The sequence below is a fragment of the Pristis pectinata genome, chromosome 2, assembly GCF_009764475.1.
Source record: "Pristis pectinata isolate sPriPec2 chromosome 2, sPriPec2.1.pri, whole genome shotgun sequence".
Lineage (NCBI taxonomy): Eukaryota > Metazoa > Chordata > Chondrichthyes > Rhinopristiformes > Pristidae > Pristis > Pristis pectinata.
In genome coordinates, this window is record NC_067406.1 from 77210925 (window position 1) to 77231239 (window position 20315).

The window sequence follows — 20315 nt, forward strand, 5'->3', positions numbered from 1 at the left end:
CAGCAAAGAAACTGAATTTAACTGTCATATTTTTATAAATGTATTATATTTACTTAAAATCACTTCATAGCAAAAAAAAGCAGTTTACATCTGAGAACATAATTCATAACAGCTCACTCAACCAAAGAAAAATATTACAATTGCGATTATGCCATTTTTCATTATATGAAATTTAGAATCCACTATCCTGCGGTTTGCATGTCAGAGTATTAAAGATATACAAGAAAACAGTTCAGAAATGAGGTTTACATTGAGTCCACTGGCTTGAAGTCAAATAGGTTGTTGAAAAAGAACAAAATAAATTGTTCTTATCTTGATAATTTAGCTTTGAAATTTGGCTTTTCAGCGCCCCTTGTTTGGCTGTTATGGGTGTCTCTTTACTACCTGACATGCGCATATTTGAAGTACAATTCACATTATCCAATGCATTGGTAATGACAGTATCATGTGTGATGTTGGTGCATACAGAAAGTAAGCAGAGTGAGGAGATTATGATTTGAAAGCAGTGGCGTTGCAGTGGACTTCAATAAAGCAGCTGACACCATGTTTTCAACTCTGATGAAAGGCCACTGTTTAGCAGCAGAACGCAACCAGTCCGCACAACCACCCTCCTGTGCTATTTAGTGGGATTATCAATTACTTTCAGGTTTGGTGGTGAGTCATAGAATTATACAGCACTGAAACAGGCCTGTTGGCTCATCATGTCCATGGCAATCATCAATTACCCATGCACACTAATCCCATTTACCAGCACATGGTCTGTAGTCTTCTATTGAATGGCAATTCAAGGAGTTTATCCAGATACTTCTCAAATGCTATGAGTATATCTGCATCTACCGTCCATTCAGACACTTTGTTCCAGATTCCAGCCACCCTCTGGATGAAAAAAATCTTCCTCAGATCCCCTCTAAACCTTTTCCCCTTAACCTAAATCTATGTTCTTGAATTTTTGATATTTCTGTTAGGGGGAAAAACCTCCTACTCTCTACCATGTCTGCACCCCTCATAATTTTGTGTACCGCAATCAGGTCTCCCCTCCGCTTTGTTCGCTTCAAGGAATGAAAATCCAGCCTATCCAGTCTCTGTTCACAAGTGAAATGCTCTTTCCCAGGCAACAACCTGGTGAGTCTCCTCTGCACCCTCTCCAATGCAATCATGTTCTTCCTATAGTGTGGTGAGTAGAACTAAAACACAGTAATTCAGCTCTGACCTAACCAAAGTTTTATAAATATCCCTGCTCTTATATTTTATACCCTGGCTAATGAAGGGTAATATCCTGCATACCTTCTTCACTACATTATTGGCCTGTGCTGCCATCTTCAGGGATCCAAAGACTTGTGCACCGAGATCCCTCAGTTCAATACCCCTAGGGCCGTACCATTCATTGTGTATGTCCTACCCACGTTAGTCCTCCAAAAGTACATTACCTCATACTTAACAGAATTAAATTCCATCTGCCAATGCTCTGCCCATTTTACCAACTGATCAATAACTTCCTGTAATCTAAGACTATCCTCCTTACTATCAACAACATCACCAGTTTTCGTGATAACTCCTAATTTACTAATCAATCTAAATTATTAATATATTTGATAAACAGCAAGGATCCCAGCATCAGCCCCTGTGGTACACCATTGGTTACAGAATCACCCCTGATGCAGAATCTCAACCTGAAAAATTCACACTCTTTGCCTCCACAGATGCTGCCTGACCAGTTGAGCTCCTGCAGCAGTTTGTTTTTTTTGCTCCAGATTTCAGCATCTGAAGTCTTTTGTGTCTCCACAAAAACATTCCTCCTTTGCCTCCTATCACCAAGCCAATTTTGGATCCAATTTGCCAAATTGCCTTCAATCTCATGGGTTCTAACCTTTTGCATCAGTCTCCCATGAGGGACCTTGTCAAAGGCCTTACTGAAGTGAGTGTTGGAAAATAAATTACAGGCTAGACTTTTCCAGACCTAGGTCTGCATGGATGAATTGGGCTGAAGAGCTTGCTTCCATGCTGAATAACTCTATGAATCTATGAATCCATAATGGAAGTCTTCACAGTAGGGTAACATTGCAGAAGTGGGAGCCTCATTCAGCAAAGATGTTTAGGAAGCACGTTTCCCATGTGCTTTTCTGTGGCAATGTATGGGAATGCTACTTTACTAAGAACTAGGGACAGATGTAGCCACATGCTGCGTCTCTAACGAGAACAAGGCCAGACCAGCATTGCCAATGGCTGTAAAAAATCATTTGTTCTTACAGAGCTGGAGACAATGATTTCCAAACTCTGCATGAAGCCCTGTGCAAGGTTGGAACTATGCTTTTACAGTACATACTCTTTAAAATAGCAAGTATGCATTCAGGCAGACCTGCCAATGCACCAAGCATTTATTTAGCTCCAGTAGGCAGACTGTCTGAAATCTTCACCTGAATCTTCTGTGTCAAAACTCATACATGGTCTCACTCTCTGGCATTTGAACGACACTTCATTCCATTCTATTCATTCCATTCATGTTTCGGTGACTGACCGCAAGTAAATGTCACCTCTAAACTACGCTGCACAGTTTACGAAACATCAATACCTGAGGTGGCGGCTGAGAGTATTGGATCAGAGGCCCAACATCTTTGTTCTCTTGCTGCTGGGATGCCACCCTGCCAGGTTGGACTTCTTGACTAAAGAAAAGTGGGAGTGGCAGTGCTGGGTTATGATGACAAAGGTCTGGGGTAAGGAAAGTCAGGGGTGTACATTGGAATTATTGGTATTGGTTTATTATTGTCACTTGTACCAAGGTACAGTGAAAAACTTGACTTGCATACCATTCATACAGATCAATTCATGACACAGTGCATTGAGGTAGTACAAGGTAAAACAATACAGAATGCAGAGTAAAGTGTCACAGCTACAGAGAGACTGCAGTGTAGGTAGACAAATAAAGTGCAAGGTCATAACGAGGTAGATTGTGAGGTCAAGAGTCCATTTTATTGTACTAGGGAACTGTTCAATAGTTTGCACCATCTGGGACGTGTAATCAGAAAACATTGTGGAATGAGAGTAAAGTGAACTGTAAGAAGCCAGGATTAAGTATGAGATACTGCCACCTACAACATTTTCAGTTTCAACACTGTTCACTGACACCTGCTTGTATTCCTCCTTGGGGGTGAATTTGGCAGGGAATGAGACATTACATTCATGTTTGTTTCTGTCGGTTTGTTTTTATTGGCATGTCTTGCAGAGAACAGAATAGTGTTTTTGGTGAGTGTTGCACATCGCATTTGAGTGAAGTGCTTTTCACAATAGAAAAGTTGCAGTGTTTGCAAACTGTGAGGACTGAGTGAAAGGCTTAGACTAGCGGAAGTGTTTTACAGTGTCATGGGGTATATGAATATTAGAATGGAGTGGTGACTGACATAGATTTTTGAAAGATGGAGTACAGGGCATTGAACAGCCTAAGACCAGTGTTATGCTGGTGGGATATGGCATTGGAATACATAGTTACTGACCTTTACAGATGTGTAAGGTTATTAGACTTCTTACTATCTTCTCTGCTGCCACTTTAGCGTTCTGGTCTCCTGTGCATAGAGGGACCACTCTTCTCTGAATTTCATCTGCCAAGATTCCAATGGTGCATTAGAAAATCTGGAGGGTTTCCTTCTTGTCTGTATTCAATCATAAGCAATTTATTAGCAGAACTAGGTAAACCTCTGAACCAGCACTAACCACTAGTTAAATTAGACTTGCATTGATGAGTTAAAGAAAATAGAAATACAGTTTCACCATTTGATGAAGTCACAGTAATGATCATGCATGAATTTGGGTTGAATGGGTGCAAGATAACAATGCATCACAATGCCAGGGCCCGTTTTCCTGCAGTGTCCAATTTAGCCTCCTCTTGTCTTCCACTGGAAAACATAGAAATGTTACAGTCGCAAAAGGTCGTATTCTCTCTTTATTGCATACAAATAAAAACCTATTTGCAAAACGCGGATAACACATCCCCTTTGATTTATTGAAGTTTCTCTTCACTTTGGAAGGAAGCCAATTTATGTCTCACTTTATAAGTACCAGCAGATGAACTAAAAGTGAGTTTATTAATAAGGTAATCACGCCAAGGATACATTTGAGAAATAGGGCTACATGTTGAAAGTGGCATCGTACTAAAAGTGAAAGATGGTAACATTTGGAATGCATACACAAGTTCTTTCTAAGGATTATTTAAACATTGTAGTTGTGCAGAGCTTGAAGCTACACAGAAGCATTTAGAAAATATTGTAATACAGAGCAATAATTTTTTATCAAGGTCCAACCTCAGATAGCTATCATAAAGCAATAGTCATTTAAATTTTAGCTTAAAATAATTACCATTTTAAAATTCTTTTATCTCTCTTTTCATTATTCCATTAAAATCCCAGAACTGATAGGGTTATGGGTTAAGGCTGTGAAATTCATGAACTGTAAATCATTGAAGGCCATAAACAGGAGGGAGCTGTATTATAACTATCTTGGACATAGTTTGATTTGTGCAGCCTCTTATACATAAGAAAGAGTCAAAATATCCAACATAGATTTCCAACCTTAACAGATGTTTCAGATTGATAACCTTTCATTAGAACTGTTCTCATGAAAGGTCATAGACCTGAAACATTAACTTTACTTCTTGACCCACTGATGCTACCTATGAGTATTTCCAAATTATAGGTGTAAATATAACGTGAACTACTGTAAGAGGCTTGCTTTATGACATCATTGATTATATCTACCTAAAAGTTTAGTTTCACTTTTTTTGGCAGGCTGAACTGTCATGGCATTTAGTGCTAACACCAACTGATGGCATCAATAACTTATGTTATGGCAACTGCTCTGCCTGAGACTGCAAGAAACTGCAAAGAGTTGTTGACACAGCTCAGCACGTCACAGAAACAAGCCTCTCCTCCACGGACTCTGTCCATACTTCATCGCTGCCTTGGTAAAGCAGCCAACATAATCAAAGCCCCCACCCATCCTGGACATTCTCTCTTCTCCCTCCTCCCATTGGGCGAAGATACAAAAGCCTGAGAGCATGTACCACCAGGCTCAAGGACAGCTTCTATCCCCCTGTTATAAGACTATTGAATGGTCCCCTAGTACAATAAGATGGACTCTTCATCTCACAATCTACCTCGTTATGGCCTTGCACCTTACTATCTGTCTGCACTGTACTTTCTCTGTAACTATAACACTTTATTCTGGATAGTGCTATTGTTTTTCCCTTGTACTACCTCAATGCACTGATGTGATAAAATAATCTGTATGGATGGTATGCAAAACAAAGTTTTTCACTGTACCTCAGTACATGTGACAATGATAAACTAATTTACCAGTTTACCAATTTAGGTCCCCTACACTCAGAAGCATTCACTATAACAGACCTACATGGTTCCAGATGGGACCACAACTACACATAACATCCATGTGTGTGTGTGGATATGTCCGTGTAACCATTTGAATAGGGCATATAGCCCTTAAAGGCATATTCTGAATGGCCATCAAAGAGCAGCTGTCATGGAAGATGGGGAGGCTGCCTGGGAATGAGAGATAGCCCCTAGATTTAGCAAAAGATCTGGATGTTTTCATTCAACACAAATTCATGCAGAATGCACTTTATTACGTGAGAGTACCCACACAATCAAGAACTGCTATTATAAATTTCATGTCCCCACAAAGATTGTCAGAACTTCAGATCTCTAGAAACAGTTGAAGCAATACATTTTATTGATTGGTGTCTTAAAGTCGGTACAGGTGGACATGCAAAGATACATGCGAGTGATTATTGAGTATCATCAGGGCTCCCTCACTAATTATTGGTGGGCTACATTGTTGGTAACCATTGGAGTGAAGAGAGGCTCACTTGGTTTTCTTTAGGGACCATGATTTTATAGGCTTCTTAAAAGAAATGTTCCTCTATCATGCTTTCCTCCTCTGCTGAGCTGGGAGATGATACAAGAGTAACACCTGAGGACTGGAAAATTGCAAGTGTCACACCCTTGCTCAAAAATGAGTGGTAATGAACGATTGTTTTTCAGACTGGAGGGAAGTGTATTTTTAGAAGACCAGGGGTGTTTGCCACGATGATCCTGGCCCTTGCAGAGATCTCATTGTATTTGTAGATTTGTAGTCATCTGATGTGGTAGTAGTGTGAATCGGTGTGAGGAGCCAGGGAGGTAAAAGGTAGCCCTTGTTTTCTCAGCTCCATCCCTTTTGGCTTGCTGCTGAAGTTGTATCTGTTGGTGTCATTGAGAAAGAAAGAATCATGTCTAGTGTCTGATAATCGGCAACCACCTGAACTTGAGGTGAAAAGGTTTGGGTTATTAATGGTATCCCTTATGGGCACAGGCGCTGGCAAATTTTAATGCCTGAGATGCTTTCTATTCCTCACTGAAGTCAAAGCAGATGTGGTTATTTCTCTGCAGATGCAGTGCCTGGGTGACCTCTCTGACGCAGTAGAGAGCCACATATTGGGAGATGTGGCAGAGATCTGCTGCAGCCACCTGGAAAGATCCTGTGGTGAGGAAGCTGAGAGTTCACATGACTTTGACCTCCTCAGAGAGAGCAGCCCAGGCACAGGAACATAACCAATGGCCTTCCTGCAACAGCTAAGTGATGGCAACCTTGGAAAGCCTGAGCTTGTGAATACTTTGATTATCAGTATGCTCCAGTTAGGATATTGTGTCCCTGAAGATTCTCTAGATGTGCGTGGTTTGGCTCTTGCAGAGATCTTGTTGTATTTGTAATCATCGGTTGTGGTAGCAGTGTGAATTGGTGTGAGGAGCATCAATGTCCGCGATGTCTCTGACCCACCCTGACTGCCAGGTATGGCCATATCAACATCTCTAGTAATGGAATGCTGTGGGCCATGTCACCACTGAGGCACACAAAGTTGAATGCTGGAATAAAAAAACGCTCCCTAGTGATTTAAGTACACTGTGGAAAATGGGAAGTCTTCCCATTCTCAGTCAGCTCTGAAGGCATCCAGTCAGATCTCCAGATGTCAGCAGATTGTAGATAGGAAAGCAGTAAACTAGTACTGAGCTGGTTCCACGGCAATTATGGGTTGCACTTTTAAGATCTTTTAAGTTATGTCAGGAAGGCCAAAAATAGATGTTGCATGAGTGGTGACATTATGACTTGCACACCTGATGCAGAAAAAATGTTGAATGCAGTAGCACAGGTTGTGCACAGTAATACCTGGTCCACTTTCACAATGGGTGCAATTTGGAAACTGGTCTATTATTATCACATGTACCGAGGTACGGTGAAAAAGTTGTCTTGCATACCGTTCATACGGATCAATTCATTACATGGTGCATTGAGGTAGTACAGGGTAAAACAAAAACAGAATGCAGAATAAAGTGTAACAGCTACAGAGAAAGTGCTGTGCGGATAGACAATGAGGTGCAAGGCCATAACGAGGTAGATTGTGAGGTTAAGAGTCCATTTTATCATATTAGGGAACCATTCAATAGTTTTATCACAGTGGAATAGAAAATGGTGGTACGTGCTTTCAGGATTTTGTATCATCTGCCTGATGGGAGAGGGGAGAAGACAGAATGTTTGTGGTGGGTGGGGTCTTTGATTATGCTGGCTGCTTTACTGAAAGAGTGAGAAGTATAAACAGAGTCCATGGAGGGGAAGCTGGTTTCTGTGATGTGCTGAGCTGCATCCACAACTCTCTGCAGTTTTTTGCAGTCATGGGCAGAGCAGTTGCCATACCAAGCCATGATGCATCTAGACAGGATGCTTTCTATGGTGCATTGATTAAAATTGGGAAAGGTCAACAGGACATGCCAAATTTCTTTTGCCTCCTGAAGAAGTGGAGGCACTGGTGAGCTTTCTTGGTTGTGGCATCTATGTGGCTGGACCAGGCCAGGCTATTGCTGATGTTCACTCCTAGAAACTTGAAGCTGTCAACCTTCTCGACCTCAGCACCACTGATGTGGACAGGAGCATGTGCACCACCCCCTTTCCTGAAGTTAATGACCAGCTCTTTTGTTTTGCTGACATTGAGGGAACGGTTGTTGTCACGACACCATGTTACTAAGCTCTTTATCCTTCCTGTACTCTGACTCATCATTACTTGCAATACGGCGCACTATGGTGATATCATCTGCAAACTCGTAGATGGAGTTAGAGCAGAATCTGATCATGCAGTCATGAGTGTACAGGGAGTAGAGAAGGAGGCTGAGGACACAGCCTTGTTGAGCTCAGCACCAATGCAGAGAATAATTGTGGTGGAGGTATTGCTGCCTATCCTTATTGATTGCTGTCTGTTGGTCAGGAAGTCAAGGATCTAGTTGCAGAGGGAGGTGTTGACTCCCAGGTCTTGGAGTTTGGTGATGAGTTTGCTTGGAATTATAGTATTGAAGGCGGAGCTGTAGTCAATAAACAATAATCTAACGTAGGTGTCTTTACTGTCCAGATGCTCCAGAGATGAGTGTAGGGCCAAGGAGATGGTGTCCATCATAGACCTGATTGCTAGCATAATTTACACCAGTTAAAACAGACTTTTTGGACGATTAGTGCCTAAAATATAGGTGCCACTCAACTCATTTTCTAGGCTATAATGTTAAGCATCACTAACAGAAACATGCTCTAGTTCTATAAAGCTAGTTACTTGCATGACATAGTTTTTAAGCATTGTGAGTGTGAATACAGTCTGGGACAATGTTCAGTATACTGCAGTGGCACGTTGTAGAAAATGGATTTACCCACAAGCATATATTTTGAATAGGGTAATAAGCAAAAATTTCACTTTAAGGGCAGAATGTTTGAGAATTAGTCCAAGTAATGGAGATTTTGTCAGAGGCAGATCAAACGGATTAACTGGGAGAACTAGCAGATCTTATACAAAAGTGCTAATTTTATGCAAAATATCAGTTTATGTTGATAATTTTCATAACTGAACAACTCTTAATTCGTGATTTTAGTTTATCTAACTCGATATAGTACAAAAACAAAAAATGCTGGACAAACTCAGGCAGCTCAGGTAGCATCAGTGGAAAAGAGAACTTGTCAATGTTTCAGGTTTGCAACCCATCAGCAGAACTAAGAGAGAGATGCAGGTTATCATGTTGGCTCAGTTTTTCTTATCCTACTCGTACAAGTCCAGCCTGCTGGGCATGTCCCACCACCTTACCATTAACAACTCACTGCACAGACCAAGGACGTTACTGTGCTGGTAACTACCACCATTAAGCCACTTTGACTCCCTTTATTTTACACATTTCTCCACCATATTCTCCCCTACTGAAAACTGACATCTTGTATTTCTCTCTTTCACAATTCTGATGAAGGGTTGCAGGCACAGACATTGACTGTTTCTCTTTCCACAGGTGCTGTTCGACTTGCTAAGTGTTTCCAGCATTGTCTGTTTTTGTTTCAGATTTCCAGCATGTGCAGTTTATTTAATTTTCATTTTTAGATATAACACAAGACATGTTGGTTTTGTGTATGAATCTGAGGAAGGGTCCTTACAATTTGTGCAATAAAATTATGGCCATTTATTTCAATCATGGTGTTGGATAATTATGTCATAAAATTGTTGAATAATCGGGCCACTTTCAAAGATGCACCTGCAAACAATAAAACCTGACATAAAATACTAAGAATGAATGCTACTTATTACATTGACTTTAATTACATTTATTTAAAGTGATTTTCTTCCCCCCTTTTTCTCCTCCTCCAAACTTTCTGGGATTAACAATAAAAAAGAAGTCAGAGGTTTAAAGTTCTGCTGAAATCAATCTGCATGCACCTATTGGCATTTTGTATATAGCTGTGAATTTTAAGATTGCCTGTTTGCTTCTTTGTAAGACTTCCAAGTAGGGTAAAACATAGTGCCTATGAGTTTCTTGTGTAGTCAACCAGAGGCAGAGCTTAAACAGAAGATACTCTATTGAAGGCTGTAGTTCTCAGTTCATGTGATGTGATGCACTCTGTTTTTGAAGGGAGCAGATGTGTTGATACACTAGTGAATGTTATCAGTGGAAAATGCATCTACTGATTACAGGACTATAGGAGTGATCAGTGTGTCATAAGACCATAAGACATGGGAACAGAATTAGGCCATTCAGCCCATCAAGTCCATCAAGTCTGCTCTGCCATTCAATTATGGCTGATTTATTTTCCTCAACCCCATTCTCCCGCCTTCTCCCCATAACCCTTAACCCCCTTACCAATCAAGAACCTATCAATCTCTGCCTTAAATATACCCAATGACTTGGCCTCCACAGCCCTCTGTGGCAACAAATTCCACAGATTCACCACCCTCTGGCTGAATAAATTCCTCCTCATCTCAGTTTTAAAGGGACATCCCTTTATTCTGAGGCTCTGCCCTTGGACCCTACACTCTCCTACTAGTGGAAACATCTTTTCCACGTCCACACTATCCAGGCCTTTCAGTATCTGGTATGTTTCAATGAGATCCCCCCTCATTCTCCTGGCTACCATTGAGTACAGGCCCAGAGATATAAAACACTTCTCATACATTAAGCATGTTATTCCCAGGATCATTCTTATGAACCTCCTCTGGACCCGTTCCAGGGCCAGCACATCTTTCCTTAGTTACAGGGCTCAAAATTGCTCACAATATTTCAAATGTGGTCTGACCAATGACTTATAAAGCCTCAGGAGTACACCATTGCTTCTATATTCTAGTCCTCTCGAAATGAATGCTAATGAAATGTGTCCCATGTCCAAACTGAGGACACTCTTTGTGATAGATTCAGAATAGATGCTAAATGTGATAGATTCAGAGCAGATTGTTCTGCTCAGAACTCAGCATCCAACTGTGCCACAAACCATCAGCTGCAGAATTATATTCCACTTCAATGGGTAACCTCACATTTCGCGGGCAAATGGGACTAGCTTGGTGGGCACCATGGTCGACATGGACAAGTTAGGCCAAAGGACCTGCTTCCATGCTGTATTGCTCCATGACTCTAAGACTATTTCTCACTTTGTAATTGCTATTAAGCCAAGGTGGATCATGAAAATGTATGCCAAGATGACTTCCAATCTTACTGCTGATAGCCGTTAAGGACACAGCAATGGAATGCTTTGTTTTCCCTTACCTTATCTGTGATTCTGCACACAGTTGTGGCTTTAATTTCTCCTCATCAGAAGGTGGCTACGCTGGCACAGAGTGCGATCTCCCTGGTCTATAGGACTTGGCTAGTCATTCAACAAACTCAGTGAACCGTGGGAGAAGTGAATTTACTTTTTAATTGAACATAATTAAAGAAAGTTACAGAAAAGTATTTGCGTCATTGCCAAGCAGATGGGAACTATAAAATGCCTTTGATAGTTTAGAACAATTCACCAGACACTGATGCAAATGCAATCAAATGAAGTGACACTGGACAGTGACATCCAGTCTCTAAATCTGGAAATTGTGTGCTGCAGGCATGGTTGATAACTAAGCTGACATTGTACTGGAGAAGTAGTGCCTTAATTTTGAATGATTAGTGTCATAAAATGAGACAACACAAATCACAGAATGCTATTCCCCACAAACCAATTCATAATGACATTTTTTTCCTGCGACTGTCGAGATGACATGTCAGGCAAGGTGCTTGTCACAAAAGGAATGAGCATTAACCTTGGATCTGTCCTGCCTATTTTCAAGGTTGCAAGCACTGTATCAGCACTGAAAGGGGCCTGGGAACATTGCTTGAAAACCTTGAACTTAAACATTCAAAACACTGCATATGTTGGAAATCTGAATCAAAATAAAAATATGCTGCATCTGGAGGGGTAGAGAGAATGAGTAAACTAATTTTAAGGTGTTCATCCTCTGCAACTGAAGCATTATGGCAAAATATGTATCTCCAGATATCAATGTGCTCAAATTTGGGCTCACTGCCTCCCTCTGAAATACATGTCAGGATGAGGAAGGGAAAATGTGGAGTGGGGGGGAGGGGGGGAATGGCATGTCACCAATGGTCACTTGATAAATTTCAGGGAGTGGGATTAATTTGGGAGAATGGGAGGAGTTGGTCAGAGGTGACATTGGCCCTCAATGTAACAGGTGTGCTGTGTGCTGTGGTTGCTGTGCAGGTGAAGCACTCTATTGCAGGAAAAGTTTGTTTTAAAAAGTATCATCTATTATGTGGAGGAAACTGCTTTTGTTGCAGAAATTAACTGTGGGATCCTCTGTGGTGTTGTGCCGTAGTTGTTATGCTTGAATATGAATTCTCAATACTGTGAGCTGCATCTTGGGTTTTTCTCTACCACTACATTTGCTCTTGCCTTGTGTTTGCTGCATCTCCAGGTGCAATCCTCTCCAGCCTATGTAAGTAAAACTCTGATTGTTTGGGAATTCAAAGGTTTGGCATCTGGCCAACTCATTAGTCTGGGGAGTGAGCTAGGGGTCCAGTGTGTGAGCAGCATGCAGGACCAGAGCCAAGAGTTCAGGGGTGTTGTCGGCGTTGTGGTCCAGATGGTGGTCTGAGTGTGTAACTGGAGCTAGGCTCAGGGTCCCTGGGTAGGTGTGAAGCTGGAGCCAAAGTCCAAAATGCTGGTATATTTCCTGCTTCCTTTGAACTCACTTGGATCACCAGAAAATTTATTCTACTACTGTATAACTTGTAATAAGAAAGTGGCATGTAAATATGTTGGGATATTAATTGGAATAACATCCAATAGTCTGGAAGATCTGCTGGTCCTGAGGATGCTAGGTTATTTGAATTCAGCTGTACTTGTGCCAAATTTTGAGCTTATTTCTGGAACTGTAAGGTTAAGTCGAGTCCTGTTGTGCACATTTTCTTTGGCTTCCTGAGGTCTGAAAAGAAATCCTGTTGTCGAAGAAAACAAAGTGGAAGAATTTACTGTCTTATGAGTAAGTAAAGATAGATGGTTGGCTTTTGAAAGCTGCAGAAGTATCTTAAATTTCATTTTTACACATGACGTTTATGTTTCAGCAAAAAAAAACGAGAAGGTGTAAAACCATGGTGGACTTTTCTTTCAGCCTTGCTTGAACCAAACTCCTGAAGCAGCTACTGCCCACCTGTACTCATCCCCTGGCATTTGGATGAATCACACCCTTGCTTCTCTCTCTTCCTGTCTGCTTTACCAAGAACAGACTGTAGCAAGACAATGACAAGACGTGTACGAAGGTAGAATATATGTGAAACATGGCAGTAGTGCAAAGAGGTAAAGGAAGTAATAGCAAGGAAAGAAGTATATTTAACATGCTGTAAGATTTGTATAAGTTGAGTAAGGGTGTTGTAGTGTTTGGAGGAATGATGGCAATTGACAAAAGGGTGGAATTGTGAATGCTGGGTCATCAGATGGAGAGAGATGCTCAGCTGAGAGGAACGGCAGTGTTCATAGGCTTACCTTTCCTTAAAGTCATTGCAGCATGTCCTGGAGGCAATGCCACTCTCACTGATGTGCTTTATTACTTCAGGTAAAAGTTTTTGTTGTATTTTGAACAGCCTGTATTTGTGTACATCCTCAGAGGATTTAAGCAGAATAAACTTCCTCTATTTGTGAATGAGAAATCAGAGACTAAACAAACGTCTGAGAAACTGCAATCATATACAAATAATACATTAACAATTGCTATTATGAATAAAACATTTGGCAAATGCTTAGATTTTGATTTTTCAAAAATCCAGTGAATTTATGTGTATATATTTGACCTCCGTACCAGATAATAGTTTTGAGATTGTCTTAGTAATTGATAATTAAGTGATTGTTTTAATAACCTCAAAATGTTTGATTATATGGTTCATGAATTTCTGATTGAACAGCCTGAAAATTAGCACTACCAGGTGTCGAACAGTTCAAGGGCAAAGAAAATGTTTTTTTTTACCACTGGCTCCTTCTTATCTAGTAACAATTTATCTCATTTTTGCCCTCACTATTTTTAGCTAATTATATCTGTTATGGCCGTGAATTTCCAGGTTTCTGAAATTTCTCAGAGGATTGTATGTCATACTTCATTTGCCTTCAAACTCTCTGAGGTATGCACTAATGTGATTCTTTTCTGCCTGGCAGCCTTTCTATTTGGAATCTCATTTTTACTTTTGCATGTCACTTACCATGGAGTTTGCACTGAGAAACAGCCTGATATATAATTAGGTCAGGATAATGTACTTAAGTTGCTATTTTAAAGTCAGACTTTTGTGTATGTTCCTAAGTCACGTTTATAACAGAAACAATCTGCATAAACTTGTTGCTGTATAATTGTACCATTTCAGTAGTGGTGTTGCCGCTGTGAAAATGGTAAAGCAGATGTAATGTTCTTAACATATTGTGAGTAGATATTTGTGTTTTAATATTACAAGTGTGTTTATATTTTTTGTAAATTTCTATCTCAATATTGAAATAGAAAACTTCTGAGCTAAACACAATGAAACTTCTGTATGTGAACATGTCATTGTCACAGTTGTTGAATCAAATGAAGCACACTGTTTTTAAGAAGTATTTCATCTACCAATATTTTTCATTTTATCTCAAATTGTTATTGTCTAACTTAAATGAAGTAAATAAATTAAAAAGCAGTACAGATATGAATTTCACTTCAGCATGTTTAAAGGGACCATTCGTTCCCTTCAAATTACTTTATTAAATGCCTTGACTTCTTTGGCCAAAATAATTATTATATAGTCATGCAAAATGTAAATTAAGTTAGAGAGGGGAAGAATCTTACTGGAGTCCATCAAAACCTTTTCTACAGATCTGAATGAGGAAAGCTGAGTGGAGTCTGATTACATTGGGAACAAAAGGCCCAGAGGCCAAAGCAAGATATTGTTTCATATCATGAAAACAGTAAGTTTTAACACTAATTTTTGATGTGGTCCTCTACAGGTTGTATCAGCACCTAAGATTTTGTTTTTATTTTCCAGCACAGGTTATTGCCAGTTGTTGGGTTTGTGTCTAGGAGAGTATCCAGGAATTTCTAAAAAACATATTGACTTGTTGCATGTGGATGAGAATAATGAGCTATTTCTGAAAGTAAAGTTCATGAGTTCAGTACATTCTGCCAGAGTTGATTGCTAGACAGTGGAGTGAACTGGCATTCCACATGAATTTTATTTGTAAACTTCTTGCATGTGTATTTTGAAAATTATTGAGCCTCAGGCAAATTCCAGGAGATCCAAAGGCAATTGACACACTACTGAGTTAGTAAGGACAAAATGGTATTCATTGTAAAGTAAAAATAAAACAGTAGTCCAAAAGAAATATACGAAAATAAGTGCAGGAGAAGGTCACTTGGCCCCTTAAGCCTGCTCCACCATATGAAAAGATAATGACTAATATTCTGACTCAACTTCAAATAATCTTTGGGGATCAAGAAAAGAAAGACGAATATAATGCAACCAGTATTCCTAATTAATGGAAATTTTCTAATTTCTCATTTAATTCCATCCCATTTTCAATCCAGAATTGTGTTCCACAGAACAAAGTAAATGGGAATCAGGCAGCAAAGTGGTATGAGACACTGGGTAGTCACGATCCTGCTGAATATAGGGCAGGTTCCAGGGAGTATATGGGCATGTTTATTCTTCTGTAACAAATGGTCCACTGTACCTGTTATCCTCTGTGTGCAATGTGCTTTACACTTTGAAGTTTCAAGTGCCAAAGTTTCATGGGCAGCACTCCCAAAGGTTGCTGAAAGATCACAACCACTGTGTCTGCTAACACTTGCTTCTACTGGAATTTGAGAGGTCGTTCAGAGGGCACCTCATTGCTTCAGGACCAGGGAGCAGAATAATTGCTTGGAGTACTTCATTTGTGCCAGCATACATTCTATCAGGTGCCCATCCACCCTTCTGACTTCCCAATTAGCCACCCACTCCTCAGCTGCCTACACTAGGCATTCCCAATTTAGGGTTTCAGACTCTTGCCAGAGACCAGTATGTCTCATTTTATCAACACTAGTGAAATGCTGGGTCCCTGTAAGGCCAGGCAGAGATTCCATCCTTTCAAGATAACTTGTGAGATTCTCTGAAATAGTGGAAGCATGTGTAACCAGGCGTTCCAGCTTTTCATTAAACTGAAGGCAGAAGTCTGGTAGAATTTCTGACGGTCCAAGATTTTAAAGGGGGAACCTTTAATGCTGTAATAGACTGGGAACACAATGTAAACCATTCATATTGTTTCACTCAATCTTTTACATTAGAATTAGTACAATTTAAAAAAGACCCTCTCATCTGGGAGTTAAAAAGGCTAAGTATTCCAAAATTATCCTAAGTTGTGGCAATTGCAAGTTCACTTTTCCATTTGACCAAAGTAGTGATGAATATTCAGGAGTCAAAATCCTGGCATTCTTGCTATACCATCTAGTGGGTTGAAATAGGATTCCTCAGAAGTTTAATAGCCCCAGTGAACCTATCAGGTGTTGTATGGACATAATTCTTGGTTTGTTCTGTGCATGCTTTTAGATATGACCGGACTGGAACACAAAGTTGATTCTGGACATAGCCAGTGAGTGGTTGATAGGTTCACCTGCTGCCATGGTTCAGGATTTCTCATTCTAAATAAAGAGGAGATCCAGCAAACCTAAAATGTGTCCAAAAATTCCGTGACCTCCATTCGCCAGAGATGGATCTTCATTACGTCCTTTAATCCTCAAATCTTCAAGGAGTCTTAGGTTCCATATTTTGTTCTGAAAGGAAACACAGAATTATGAATCATCTGTTGATCAAGATAAAAAGAAAAGATATGGCAGGTAAGTGTCTCCCCTTCCGAAATTTCATGCATTTTTCAGTTCACAATCTGATATGCACATTTTGATTATCTTAAAATGATAAAACTGTTAAAAACTTGTCGCATAAAATTAAAAGTACTCGCTATCTCTGTCACTTCTCATTCTCCTCTATACTTGATGTAATTTGCAATTCTTCTGTCCCTGAACAAAGATGACAAATTGGATAAATGTGCACCCTAGCAAGTATTCTTAGTTTGTAAATTACATCTGTCTTAATAATATGAGCAGGGCCATTAGACCAACCAATAAATAGGTTCTATTTCATCAGATATGGCTGCAAACATATTGTTTAAAATCTATGTTCCATATTCCTGAATGCATCAAACCCATCATTTGTGTTAATGTAATTGAATTTACTAATTATGATTGAATTACTTATCTACAAAAGGTCATAAATGGGAAAAGAATACAAATAAAATCAGTGATTTGTCAGAGATGGATGAGTGATTCAGTCTTGAAAGGGCATAACATTTTTTCCCACTTAAATTTTATGCTTTGTAAATTTATGCTTTATTTGATTATTTATCTTACCATGTAAGTGTTGGTCAAAGCCATTGTTGTCATTAGTTATTTATCCTAATTCCAGTGCATTGCCATGTCTTTTAGCAATATTACAGAATACTAAAAGTAGCCATCTTTTTTGTGGGTACCTGGACTTTACAATGAGCACATAGTGTTCTTAAGAATTTACCTATAAAGTTTGACCCTGACATTATATAGGTTGTCGTAATCTCCTGCCATAATTTGAGCAGCATTCCATTGTGCTCTTGGTATATCGGGAAAATACTACTGTAATTTAGGGTCCGCGCATAAAAAACATTATCATTGAATTTAAGTGGATTCATAGATTTATGTGTTGTGAAGATATGATGGTTGAAAATATAACCTCAATGACATGACATTTCAACAGTTTTATCCATATGGGTCTTGCTATTCAAATGTTACATTCACATGAGATAAAAATTAGTGATGGGCAGAACTTCAACTTAATCATTAAACCTCTTCTCATCATTTTGTCTCAGTTTCCTTTTTAAAAGTTCCATTGTCTTGCTCTGTATCCTCTCCTAAGATAAAGCAAGAGGATACCCCACAGGAATATTGCATGTTTGATGATATCGCAGAAGATAGGAGAGATGTAGCTAAGAAGATGCTGGTAGAATGAAGCAGGAATGATCACAAAGGAAAAAGCAGGATGGATAAAATGTCAGTCAGTGAGAAGGTTGTGTGCCAGCTATGGAGAGGTATACCTGTCCAAAAGGATCCCAAGGCACACCTCTCGTTGGATTAAATGAAATTAAAATAGTGTAGGCCTTACCTACTCCTTACCCATCCTGATCTGGCTGATTCCCATTTTAAATTGCGGATAATCCAGGGTGTTTTTTTTAGTTGTGCAGATTGCCTTCTGATGATGTCATAGAGTCCCAGAATTTCATTTGAAACCTGACTGAGACAGCTGAAGGGTTTCCCATTCAAAATTTGTCAGAAAGAGCAGCAATGATCATAAGAGGCCCAGTGACAGAATATTTTTAGTTTTTCCTTTTGTGCCTGGAAGAGCAGAATATCCTGCCAAAGCTCACAAGAAGCACCCATACACTGGATCAAACACCTTTCAATGGACTTCCCATAGTAAGTACCACAGTTTCTTGGTAGTGGCCTCCTCTTTGACAAATTCCTGCTTCCTCCAGCCAGCCTGTGCATCAAAATATGTAGTAAAGATATCTAGAATCTAAAACTCATTATACTTACAAGTTGATGTCAAGTACAGCTTGGAGACCATCCTGCACCTGTGACCATGTCTCAGATGTAGATTCATGATCTCAGCATGCACTACCATCATTCAACCTGCTGTGCAATGAACAATCCTCTAAAAGAATTGGGCCCCAAGAGGGGATGTGATGACATGTAAAGTGGAAAGAAATATAGAAATGGCTACAGGCAGAGATTTTTGTTCAATCCATGAAGGATGTCAAAGTGATCAAATATAATGGATTTGGGGTAATTTTGACAAAGCCCTTTAGAGCTGATGGGTGAATTAATTCAGTCACTCATTTTCCATCCCTCCCTATGTTAATGTCTACTATAGTCAATGAAAATCTGTAGACATGTATAATGGATGGCTGAGTCGATAGTGTAAAATGATGATATCAATCAGTCTTCATTATACATCACCCCCATTCCATGTTTATTGACTTAATTGGAAGTTAACATACAGAAAGATGTAAAACAGTTAGTTGAATCGATAATGCCTATTTATTCTTCCTATCTAAAAATACCCCAAATTTCCCTCAATCAACCATGAGCAGCCATCTCAGTTGATTCTTTGATCTCAGAAACACCAGTGAATTGTTCTGCCATACACACTTTGCACTGGAGAAGTTTTAAATTTGGTAAGTGAAAATGGGTTTGGGAATCCCTTTCTTTCTTGGTTTATAAGGAGGACTTGGAAGAAGCTAACTTGGAAAAAATATAAAGTGCGATATTGCAGAAAATGGTTTCCAGCTTCTCAATATCTAGACAACAATGCTTAAACTGCATGCATGTTCTTTAATAAAAGTTTCAATGGAATCTCAAAGACAGTGAATAATGCACCAAAGCTGTTACATCTCACATTGAGTACACGGGATGAATTTCTATCTCAACCCACAACCTGGCCTTCCTCAGCATACAGTACCAAGGCGATGGGATTACTTCTATCATTGTGTAGCTTGTGCATTGTGTTAAACACCATATCTGATACATGAAATGCATGTTATCCACAAATCTATGATTATTCATCTGATGTTATTATACCCATGAATTTTCATAGTGTTGTTGGACCAGTGCATCAATACGCATAGATATCTAACTTTTAAAACTCATTATGCTTACAAGTTGATTTCCTGTGGTGCTACTGTTTTAAAATATCTTTCACTTGGATTGTATTATTCTGCTGTTTAAGTGATATTATATTCCACAAAGGACACAGTCCCATTGCAGTTCTGTTTATAGAGAGTGGGTTAAATCAGAATTTAACTGCTCTTTGCTGAGAAGGATTTTCAAGGTAAAAAGATTTCTTCAAATTTCAGACATAATCTGAAATAGAATGAAAAACATTGCTGCATTTTCTTTCAATACTGAAATTTATAGTCCAATCAAACTGCTTAATTGTTCCACACCATCATTCTATTAAGGGTGACCCCCACATTATGGGGTGGGTGGGGGGGTTGCGGTTGGAGGGGTGGGGGTGGTTGCGTTCCTAGAAAATTGTGCGCATTGTGATTTTCTGTAATGCAAAGCCAGATCATCTGTGCATGCATCCAGAAATGTAAGTTAAAAGAAATGAACATTGACACAAATTCTGTGAGAGCCAATTTTAATCCATATGTCAGATTTTTTGGTAATGATTTGTGAATTCTGTAAGGCTGAATCTCCATTAGCCAAACTGCTATAATGCGGGAGTCACCTGTAATTGTTATGACTTTATTTGAAACATGCAAGAACTTGCATATTACAGTGCTTAAGTTTACAAAGTACATTTGGGACTGATATAACTCCATTGTTCTCCAGGTAAGAATTGTGACTTTGGCACATTCTTCAT

At 39.5% G+C, this 20315-nt stretch overlaps 1 protein-coding gene across 4 annotated transcripts in view; it reads left to right on the forward strand.

The window, feature by feature from the left end:
• kcnip4a (potassium voltage-gated channel interacting protein 4a) overlaps positions 1 to 20315 on the forward strand; it is an 850536-nt gene that overhangs the window by 291315 nt on the left and 538906 nt on the right. The window contains exon 1 of one of the 4 annotated variants that reach the window (XM_052032144.1): positions 16599 to 16699. The exons of the other annotated variants lie outside the window; for them this stretch is intronic. Within the exon in view, the coding sequence (XP_051888104.1) occupies positions 16657 to 16699 (43 nt within the window). The 5' untranslated portion in view covers positions 16599 to 16656. Of the gene's footprint in view, positions 1 to 16598; positions 16700 to 20315 lie in introns of those variants that run through there. 4 annotated transcript variants of the gene reach the window in all.